Source organism: Sinocyclocheilus grahami, unplaced genomic scaffold (assembly GCF_001515645.1).
Source record: "Sinocyclocheilus grahami isolate Dianchi unplaced genomic scaffold, SAMN03320097.WGS_v1.1 scaffold805.1, whole genome shotgun sequence".
Lineage (NCBI taxonomy): Eukaryota > Metazoa > Chordata > Actinopteri > Cypriniformes > Cyprinidae > Sinocyclocheilus > Sinocyclocheilus grahami.
This window is the reverse complement of record NW_015505984.1, coordinates 491,559-502,782: the sequence shown is the minus strand read 5'-3', so window position 1 is coordinate 502,782 and position 11,224 is coordinate 491,559. Positions and strand designations below refer to the sequence as shown.

Genomic DNA, 11,224 nt, shown 5'->3' with positions numbered 1-11,224 from the left:
TTGTGTCTTTCTGCGATGGTACCATGAGGCACTACTCACTCACAGACCACAGGCTTTTGGAGGGGATGCACACTTGTCAGAGGTTGTGGAGCCCATTGCTGTTCTGTACACAATCATTGAAGTCTTGAAGGTTTTTTGGGAACCTTCTTGTAAGCTGTGAAAAGAGATATATAGAGGTGTTACACGCTGCACTGAAATTTAAAGAACATTAAAAAGGGATCTCCTCATTTCACACAAAACACCAATAGAATTCTTACAGTTTTATAATTTTAGTGAATAAAAAAATACATGAAGGAACTGAAAAAACACCAACAGGTTCACTTTTACTGCCCTCTTCTTCATTGTCCCACCACACACAGAAACACATGTATAAACATTTGCACAATGCATAGGAATTATGTGTCTTGTAACAGGTCATTAGTACTTACGAGCTTTGAATCTACTCCAGCATTTCCAAAGTACAATCAGTGCAACACTAACTAGGCAAATGAAAAGTATGATATATAAAGAATGTGGTGGTGGTGGTGATGATGGTGAGCCTGCTGTACATTCTATAATACACAGAAAAACACACCGTTAATATGGCAGAGCAAAAAAACAAAGCCATTTTAATTTTCAGTGTTTGGTCCCAAAAATGAATACAATTTACAGGTAGAAACATTCATGGTTTTAACTTACTTTTAATAATTCTGATCTCATCCTCAGTCAGAATCTTCTGGATTGTCTCTGTAAAACTCTTGTGCTCCACCACACAAGCATACTGATCCATCCTCCATTCATCTGGAAGGACATAGAGGGTAACATTCTTCTGGAAGGTCCCGTCTCCATTTGGTAGTATCTTTCCTGGCTTCACCAATTTTCTAGAATCATTTATAGCTTGTCCATTCTCCCTCCACGTAATGGTTGTGTTTCTGGAGTGAAACCCTGTGACGTGACACTCCACATAATAGTCTTGGTTCCTCTGCAACAGAGACACCTCAGGAGGCTCTAAAATAAATACAGAACAGGGAACAAACACATGCACAGTTTAACCTCTCTAATGTTGGCATGCATAGATTTATCAAACTGTCTGATAAAACATGATTTATGCATATGCAAGATTTAATAATAACTTTAACTTTTTAACTTTTAATATAACTTTTTGTCCCATTAACTTTACTATATACCTGTTTTCTCAAAAGCAGCTTTAGACACGTTTAAAAACTCCTTCATCCAGTAAATGCACTCATGTTTGAAGTACAGTAGTAATAATGCAAGTTGTTCTCTGTTATTCCATTTTTGCACTGTGGTTTGTGCCTGCGGTACAGATGCAGTGTAGCTGCTGTTCTTCATGTCTAGTGTGAGAAAATCCTCTCCATCATAACCATACTGATCAAACCCATATTTGATGTCCGTCTCATCATCCCAACCACATCCATACATCCTCTGATACGTATGAACACCTGAATGAGAGAGAAGAGCAAAGGATGCTCTACTGTACTTACTGTACTTTGGAATGTAATATTTTAAGTATTTATGTAAAAAAAATGTACTCACCACGTGTCTGATTGAATCGCTGCATTAGAACAGCAATATTGGTCTTGTAGATCTGCGCCACATGTTCTCTGATCGCAGAGTCTTTTTTCCACATTCCATTAGATGCAATCTCCTTCATCCAGACCTGTCTGGGAATCAGCTTCTTTGTCTCACTGTCATAATAATCCATCTGCTGTCCATCCAGTGTAGTTACAGCAGAAAACTCTGGAGTTGCTGCAATCGCCTTTCCACTGATTCCAGTGTAAGTAGTGATGAATGTGTGCAACTCTGAAAAACATGAAACAATTTGACATCAACTAAAACAAATTACTCTTGCTTTCTTTTTTTATCAATACTTTTGAGTGAGTGAGTGACGTGACATGTGGCCAAGTATGGTGACCCATACTAGGAATTAGTGTTCTGCATTTAACCCATCCAAAGTGCACACACACAGCAGTGAACACACACACACCGTGAACACACACCCGGAGCAGTGGGCAGCCATTTATGCTGCGGCGCCCGGGGAGCAGTTGAGGGTTCAGTGCCTTGCTCAAGGGCACCTCAGTCGTGGTATTGAAGGTGGGAGAGAGCGCTGTACATTCACTACAATCCCTGCCGGACCTGACACTCGAACTCGCAACCTTGGGGTTACGAGTCCGACTCTCTAACCATTAGGCACGACTTTTACGCAGATAACCATTGTTCACAGAAGCATAGTATTTGTTTATGTGGAACTATACTTCGAAAATACTGAAAGTATTTAATTGTTGCACATTTCGTTAGAACTTTTCATCCCACAATGGAAAAAGCACGCACTAAATCTGTTAAATACTTCTATTAGCCTGGAGATTATAAAAGATGTTTGAGAAAATATTACATACAGTATCAGATTTGAAGCGTGGTGTGATTTTCTGTCAGCTCTACACACGGAAGTATCTGAAGGCCTTGATTGACAGAATTCAACATTCAACTGATGTTACAAAATTAATCTTACCCGAGTAAACAAAATGAGGAAAAGGCATGTAGATGAAGAAAATTATTAAGTTCATTATGGACGAAAATCCATGAATTTGATCCACAAGTCTTTAAGTATAGTTGCCGTACTGTAAAAATTCCTTAGTCTTCGCCACACCCGAATCGACAGGAAAAAACAGGTTACTGAGCGCAGCCACAGGACGTGTCTTTGCAGCTCTGGATAAGCAGTCTCAGTACGGAAGTTTAGGGCGGAAGCTTTTACTCCCGTGCTGATGTAACTTGCTTGGTAACCTATTTTTCCTTTAGATTCGGGTGTGGCGAAGACCAAGCAGTTTTTACAGTTTTCTACAGCAACTACACTTACAGAAATTGTGGATCAAATTCATGAGTTTTCGTCCATAATGAACTTCATAATTTTCTTCATCTACATGCCTTTTGTTTGCTCAGGTGAGATGTTTTTTAACGTCGTTTAAACAATGAATTATTTGTCAAGGCCTTCAGCTACTTCCGTATGTTGAACTGTCAGAAAAATCTATCTGGCTAACGTAATAGATTTAATATAGTTGCTAGGGTAAAGATCAGAACTGGGTTCACAGTTGGAAGAATATGTTTGAATGAGTGGAAAAAGTAGAAGTTGTAGAAATCTGGAAACTATAGTGGAAGAAAAACGGGATTTTCCAAAAGGAAAAAAAAAAAATCTGCAGTACAAATCATATCTCAGATTCAAGCAATATTCATTTGGCTAGTGGTATTTTATAGTAATTTGATTTATGACACTGTATGTGGTGTGGATTGTTTGTTTCATATTTTTCCAGCGTTGCACACATTCATCACTACTTACACTGGAATCAGTGGAAAGACGATTGCAGGGATCCCAGAGTTTTTTGCTGTAACTACACTGGATGGACAACAAATTGATTATTATGACAGTGAAACAGAGTCACTGGTTCCCAGACAGGAATGGATGAAGGAATATGCATCTAAAGAGCTGTGGAAAGAAGACACTGAGATCAGAGAACAAGTACAGCAGACCTACAAGAACAACATTGCTGTTCTAATGCAGCGATTCAATCAGACAGGTGGTGAGTTAAAATACTTTATACTACAGTATTAAACATTTAAGGAATACATCAAAAGAGCCCCCCCCCCCATTCTTTCATTCAGGTGTTCATGTGTATCAGAGGATGTATGGATGTGGTTGGGCTGATGAGACTGGAGAATCATATGGGTTTGATCAGTATGGATATGATGGAGAAGACTATGTTACATTAGACGTGAAGAAGGGCAGATACACTGCAGCTACACCACAGGCAATGGAATCAACAGCCAAGTGGAACAATGACAGCTCACAGCTTGAATTTCTACAACAGCACTATGAATATGAGTGTGTTTACTGGCTGAGATTTTTCATAAATTCAAGGAAAGCTCCTTTAGAGAGCAAAGGTAGCTTGTCTTTGAGAATTTCCCTTTGTTCATCTATAGGTCATTGGTGTTTCTTTTTATTTTAATGTGGATTGCTTCATTAAAACAACAAATGTAGCTTAATATTGTGGATCTATATAACTGTTTAGAAAATATTAAACCTTTTTCTCACATTTATCTTTTTTTTAGCTCCTGAAGTGTCTCTGTTACAGAGTTCCTCCTCTCCAGTGGTTCAGTGTCATGCCACAGGTTTTTACCCATCAGCAATGACTATCACCTGGTTAAGAAATGGACAGGAGCACGATGAGGATGTGGATCTTGGAGAGACACTAATAAATGAGGATGGGACCTTCCAGAGGACATCTACCCTCAATATCGATCCAGACGACTGGAAGAAGCACCGGTATGTTTGTGTGGTGGAGCACAAGGGAAAGACCATCCAGAAAGTTCTGACTGAGGATGAGATAAAAAATAACAAAAGTAAGTTGATAATAGTGTGGTATAGTGTTTTATGCTTGTGTTTTTATACTTACTACGAAGTATATCCTATCCTTAACATGTTTGGCTAATAGGATCTTAATGCCACAAATGAAGATGTACATTTTTTTTATCAAAATCACACATCAGCCAAAAATGATCATTCTTTTACTATTTACTCACCTTCATTGAACGTCATTCCAAACCCGTATAAGTTTCAGAAAAAATTTGGAGTCAGTCTGAGATCAAACTATTACAATGGTTAATTAGGACAAGTTTTTGTTGTTTTTAAATATTCTGTTTAGGTTTAATGTCTTTGTAGTTTTAGTTTTTATTTCAAGTTAGTAATTTTAATACATATTTCAGTTAGAGGCCAAAAAAAAAAAAAAAAAAATTTTTATTTTAGCTTTATTGCAATTTCAATTTTATGAATTTTATTTAATGATGATAACTAATAACTTGTTTTTTTTAATACTGATTATTTATTTCATAAGTTATTTGTTTTAGCCCTATCTTGCTGTTTCTGTATTATTGTGTCTTTTTTATAGTATAATTTTTTATACCTTTTTTAAGGACCTACAGTAGAATTCTTCACAACATTTGTGTGTGTGATGGGAGTTACCATAGTCCTGGTTATTTGTACTTTATTTGTACAAAGCCGAATGAAGCGAGTAAGTATGTTTACCTGTATTTTTGTCTGAATGTTCTTATTTTCTCATCTCATGTGTTCATCAGCTGTAGGATGATGGGAATGTCCTTCATCAATGACACAAGCATTCAAATGTTTGGATTTAAACACATTTGAATGTGTTTGATAGAAATCCCAGTAGGGTGGAATTAAATAGAGCCAATGCTTCACTAATTTTGAAAATCACTATTACGGCTGGAAATACTGCTGTGTGTGTGCGCTTGGATGGGTGAAATGCAGAGCAAAAATTCTGAGTATGGGACACCACACCTGGCCACACGTCACGTAACTTTCACTTTAAAATGACTTTTGAATGCTAGTGTGAACTTACTCCAATTCCAATGTCAAATTTCAAAGATTTGGATTAGTCACATTCTGCTTAAGTGGTCATAAAATAGTGTTTGAAAAAATTGAAAATTGAAAAAAAAATATGCTAATTTAATCTTTATGACATTACTTTTCAGAAACTGTGTGAGCAGGCAGTCTGTCAAAATGAAAAGCTGACCTATAGTGACAAACGTCTCTGAAGAGTTTCCTCCAATTGTCTGCACTTTTCCCAGATTTCAGTATAACTGGGTATCTTCAGAATGTGGGAGAACAGAAAATTTTTAGCATGCACCTTTGACAAAAACATGTCATGGACCTGTTTTTTTATGAAGGGACATCAGTGGCAGTTTTAGTTAACTTGGTGCCGTAGACAAAATACATAACCAAAGGAAGAAAGGAAGACGAAAACACTTTCTTACATTTTGTGATGTCTATCCAAATACGCTGGAGACACATCGATGTGAAGGTGCAAATGCAAACCAACTGAAGAATATCCAGATACTGTCTCTATGTGAAAATTATGTTAATAGAGACTTTAATGGGCATCTTAAATTTTTAATGTGTGCCGACATCTTTCACCACCTACATTTGTAAATATTTTACGCATTTAATATGTAAATATTAGTGCTGTCATTTGATTAAAAATTTTTAACTAATTAATTGCACATTTTTCTGAAATGAATCACGATTAATCATGATTTATCGCACCTAACATTAAAGTTTTTAAATATACATTTATATTGCAATAATTTCACATTCAGTCTTCAAATTAATGTATAAACAACATAAAGACAGTATATTTTGACTATTTGTTTAATGGCATCTTTTGTAATAAAAGAAAGGATCACTAATACTACTGATGTCTCTATGAAATAGTTTTTTCCCCCTAATATAGAATCATTCAACATTACAGTATAATTGAGAGCTATCAATTTGAACATTTATTAGACAAAAAAAACCTTCTAATTTAAGTGAACTTAAAACAATCTTCACATAAACCCATTATAATAAATGTCATATTTAGCTACATGTGCCCTTCAGCAAGTAGGAAATATACAGCAATTGAATAAAGATATCAAACACTAAATATATAGATGAATATTGATGAATCCTTAAAGCTAAAAAAGTTATTGATTTCCTCTTTTTTTTTCTTTTGTTCTTTGATGAGCAGACATCACAGCAGCTGGTTATGAGGTTGTTTTGGCTGCTTTAAGAGCTGCTGCTGCTGAACATGATACGGATCTGACACACATCATAGTTTCTCATAACTCTTTATCTTTTCTGAGCCACTTCAGCTCTTAAAGTCTCTATAACTATTATATGGTGCATATATTTAGCAAAATGCCCCCCTCTCTACAGTTTATTTTTCTATGTGACTAATGAGTTTATGGTCACGGTCAGTGTTGGGGAAAGTTACTTTTAAAAGTAATGCGTTACAATATTACGTTACTCCCTAAAAAAGTAACTAATTACGTTACTTAGTTACTTTTTATGGAAAGTAATGCGTTATATTACTTTTGCGTTACTTTCACGTTACTTTTGTAAATATAAGCAGGGCTTGATTGTTTTTAATATAAGAAGTTCTATTTATAGCAAATATAAAAGCCCTTTCACACCAAAAAGTGTAATGAATAAAGCTCAGGCTGAAGCAAAAGTAAATTCACGTCTGTACAGTAGAACGCAGGAGAAGAAACACTCTTCAGCAATAAAAAAACAATGAAGCACAATTGTTAGTTTATCTAAAGTCATTTTTGCTTATTAGTACGGTTGAACTGGATCATCAAAATTCAGCAGCAAAGAAATCCGTTAATAAAATGGGATTAGATACATTTGTGTTATTTAACATATTTAATTATTGCAGGTTTGCGTCATATTCTGAGTTTGCATTTGACCGTTTTAATTCATTTTGATGAATACTAAATCTGTTTTTTTGTGAAAAAGCGCAGCGCACACAACGCCTCTGTACTCCCGATTTCTCCCAATATGGGGACAGGAGACTTGTCAGTCAATAAATGGGAAAACAAAGTAACTGGCATTACTTTTTTGAAAAAGTAACTCAGATATTTTCTTGTAAATTAAAAAAGTAATGCGTTACTTTACTAGTTACTTGACAAAAGTAATCTGATTACGTAACTCGCGTTACTTGTAATGCGTTACCCCCAACACTGGTCACGGTTATGGTTATGGTTTATGGGAGTTTATGGTATTGACGTCTTTGCGTGGCTGAAACACTGATTGATTGATTACATGAGACAGGATATGGATTGTAAAGTTGTACTCTTTCTTTTAACTTGCCTTCGGATGTTTAGTCATGTTTATTTTGTGCTGAAGCTGGTATTAATGTGGAGGAGACGATCAGTTCACGTGTGCCTCGCGCTGCTGCGTCTGTTGATCTCCACATTAAACGGCGCCAAAATGACATTTATTGTTTGAATACTGCAATACAATGGACAGAATTTGAAATCTGAGACTTTGTTTCATATTAAAAGTAACAAAGCACAATGCTTATTGCGATTTATTGGATGGAAAGTGCCCTTCAACGTTCCGTCCATTAACTGAAAACAGGCGAGACTACTCGATTCTTGGATTTAAGAATCGATATCGTTCCGTAAAAATGAGAATCGATTGATATCGATATTTTTTACCCAGCCCTAATAATTATGACATTGCATACGCAGTTTCTTTGCATTTTAATATGAAATGATACAGGCTACAGCGTGCACTGCTGCATTTGTGCATGCAATTGAAGCGCCTGAAAAGTCTCCCGTTTGCTGAGGTCGTAAAGACGTGCTGCGTCTAAATAAACGCAATTCTTGTCAAGAAAAAAAGAGACAGAAGCAGCAGTTGTGAGTGAGGTGACCCTAGCTCTGACCAGTCATTCATTGCGTAAAATATTTTTAACGCGTTAAACTGAAAAAAATAATTAATCACATGCTTTAATGTGCTAATTTTGACAGCACTAATAAATATTTAACGGTTCCTTTAGTATTTTACAGTTTTCACTAGAACATTTATTTGTTTGATGGGTTGCTTTTGTAAATTATAAAAACAAAGCTAAAAAAATAATAATAAACATCTGATTCCTGTAAAAATTCTGATACTGTACACGAAACACCAGCAACATTTATAAATATATGACTTGTATATATGAATTGTTCTGTAAAGTAATTATGGGAGAGGCATCTAAAAACAAATTTTTATCTCACAATTTAGACTTTTTGTCTCGGTACCTGAGAGAAAAAAAGACTTAACATGAATTAATATTTGTAATCACCAGCACACATAGCTTTGCATACAGGCTCATATATTCACTCTGCAACATCACTGATTTTCTCATTATATGAGTATGTTGGCATATAAGTGGGTATATATACTAGTATGTGTGCAGTGTATGAGTTCCCTGTTGTTAGAAAACATGTCAAGTTTTGTCTTTTGACAGGTGCTGTGATGTCCACACCAATAAATATGATTAATCTTGAGTTCCCAGAATGCATCATGACATGAATATTATGCAGATGACTATTTATGGGTTTATGCTAATACCCATGCGCTGGTATAGTTTTCTTGTTAATACTGTCAGGAAAATTTTGTTGCATTTGACTTTTACCCAGAAGCCTAAACAACAAATCCAAACTGACATGATGGTGAGTAAATGATGAGTTTTTATTTTGGATGCACTGTTCCTTTAATTAACACAGCACTATATGTATTTGATATCACTTTTTGTCATTATTATATTCAAAATTATAGCTTCATGAATGAAAAGATTCAAAAGACGTTGGTGCTGAGCACCATAGTAATGCTATGCTATAGTGCACTTTCTAGCAGACGTTTTAGATGAAAGATGTTACTTAACCTACCGGTGTCGTTGTTGAACTTTTTTTATATTTTTGATGTAACTGACAAGAAATGGAGATACATATCTGACCAGGCATAGACAGCAAAGGAACTACAATGTTCAAGGCCCAGAAATGTAGCACGTATAGTTGTTAAAATTGTCCATGTGACATCTGGTTCAACCGTAATTTTATGAAGCTACAAGACTACTTCTTGTGCACAAAGAAAACATAAATAACGACTTTATTCAACAATTTCTTCTCTTCTGAGTCAGTCCTCGATGCGCGTTTACGAGAGTACCACAACGCATGATTGTGCATTCCTCTGCTTGTCAACAAGACAAATGTTCTACGTCAGAATGCCGGCCCTGCATCAGCAACATCACACTGTGAGAAGTGACGAATGCGGAAGCGCAGAGGAGAGAGCAAAACAAAACACTGGTCATAAATTAGAAGAATTTTTCCACATTAATTTCACACTTGTCTAGTACAAAAATGTGGTTTTGTTTTTTATAATTACAGTGTATACTTTTTTCTTTATTACCCAAAACTGAATGTGATTTTGGCTGGTAACAACTAACCCCACATTAGTTTCCGCCCCACACATCCCTATGTTTTATTTCAAACATTTGTAAGTCTCTCACCTCAAATGTGGAGGAAATATATCTCACTTGATGTATAAAGATCATACAGTTAATTTATGTTGACTTGGTAAAAAAAAAAAAAAACATTTTATGTTAAGGAAAGTTTAATTTTGTCATTGATGTATAATTGCACATTAAAAAAAAAGAATAATCAGAGCACATGAAATTAACGTACTTTGATGGTAATGAAAGTACAGACAATAAGTCATGAAATTCCTAAAGTATTATGAATATAGTATGTGACTGGATTGTTATTAGTTATCTTAACCATAGCACAGGTACAAACATCTGATAGACATCTTTCAGATGTCAGTTTTACAGTCATTCTAAATCATAAACATCTTAAAGTCATCTTCTAAATGTCTATTTGACATCTGATAGGAAACGTCCTATAGACGTATTGCAGATGAGCAAACACTCTAAAAATAATACCTAATACCGTCAAATAGACGTCTCCATGATGTACGTTTCCTTTCAGATGTCAAATAGATGTTTAGAAGATGTCTTTAAGATGCTTATGATTTAGAATGAATGTAAAACTGACATCTTTAAGATGTCTATCAGTTTGCACACAGCATATGCTTTCCAAATGAAGAGATCTTTAACAGACCTCTTGCAGACGTACCTGTGCTCTCTGGAATAGGACAATTAACGGAATGTATCAGCCGTGCATGTTTTTAAGTCTTGCCAATGTAAACATTAAAGGGATTTTAAACTATTCAAATAAAGAAGCAAAAAAGAACTCAATTCAATTTAGAAATGGTTTTCTATGCGCTCACACATAAATCCGCCTTGAGTTCTTTTTCACTGCTTATTGCACGTAAACTTTCTGATGCAGCAAAATTGTCAAAATGCCATTCCTGGCGAGCATTCAAGCAAACACAGTCAGTTACTGTATGTCTTAAGTGAGTGTAAACAGTTGAGAAAGATAACGCACGTGTAACAGTATATTGGATTCATGCATTAGCTCTTAAAGTGACAGCAGCCTGTAAATACCTAAATAACAAAGGACAATCACTCACTGCTCTTGACTGAATAACTCTTTCTAACTTTAACTGTAAGGTCTTGTCTGTATTTATTTATACAGTGAAGACTATCCAGTGTTATTTTACGTTTGATTACTTCATTCAATTTCTGCAGCATTTCCGTACCTGAATATTAGTGTTAGATCTACCTGTTAACAGAACTGATCGAATGTCTGTCTGGAAAAAAATGGTTACTGAATAAAGCGGTCAACTTGTGAGTAAAACTTTCCTCCTTAAACATCCGTATTGAAACTGTTTATATAGACCTGCAGCTTCCCTCAGTAACCACTTCTTCCTGTGGATGTGGTGAAGTTT

At 35.5% G+C, this 11,224-nt stretch overlaps 2 protein-coding genes across 2 annotated transcripts; one reads left to right on the top strand and one right to left on the bottom strand.

Annotated features, from left to right (window-relative positions):
- Positions 1-513: 513 nt before the first annotated feature.
- Positions 514-2,580, bottom strand: LOC107562090 (class I histocompatibility antigen, F10 alpha chain-like; the record flags this gene model as incomplete). Its single annotated transcript, XM_016246654.1, has 5 exons — positions 2,510-2,580; positions 1,537-1,803; positions 1,167-1,442; positions 679-987; positions 514-551 (listed from the first exon to the last, which is right to left on the bottom strand). Coding segments are annotated over exons 1-5 (945 nt in total), but the record flags the coding sequence as incomplete, so codon positions are not given.
- A 209-nt stretch (positions 2,581-2,789) lies between these two features.
- LOC107562099 (class I histocompatibility antigen, F10 alpha chain-like) lies at positions 2,790-6,003 on the top strand. Its single transcript, XM_016246664.1, has 6 exons — positions 2,790-2,937; positions 3,306-3,572; positions 3,655-3,933; positions 4,102-4,392; positions 4,963-5,060; positions 5,542-6,003. The coding sequence occupies exons 1-6, from the start codon at positions 2,892-2,894 to the stop codon at positions 5,602-5,604; spliced, it is 1,044 nt and encodes a 347-aa protein (XP_016102150.1). The 5' UTR covers positions 2,790-2,891; the 3' UTR covers positions 5,605-6,003.
- The last annotated feature ends 5,221 nt before the right edge of the window (positions 6,004-11,224 follow it).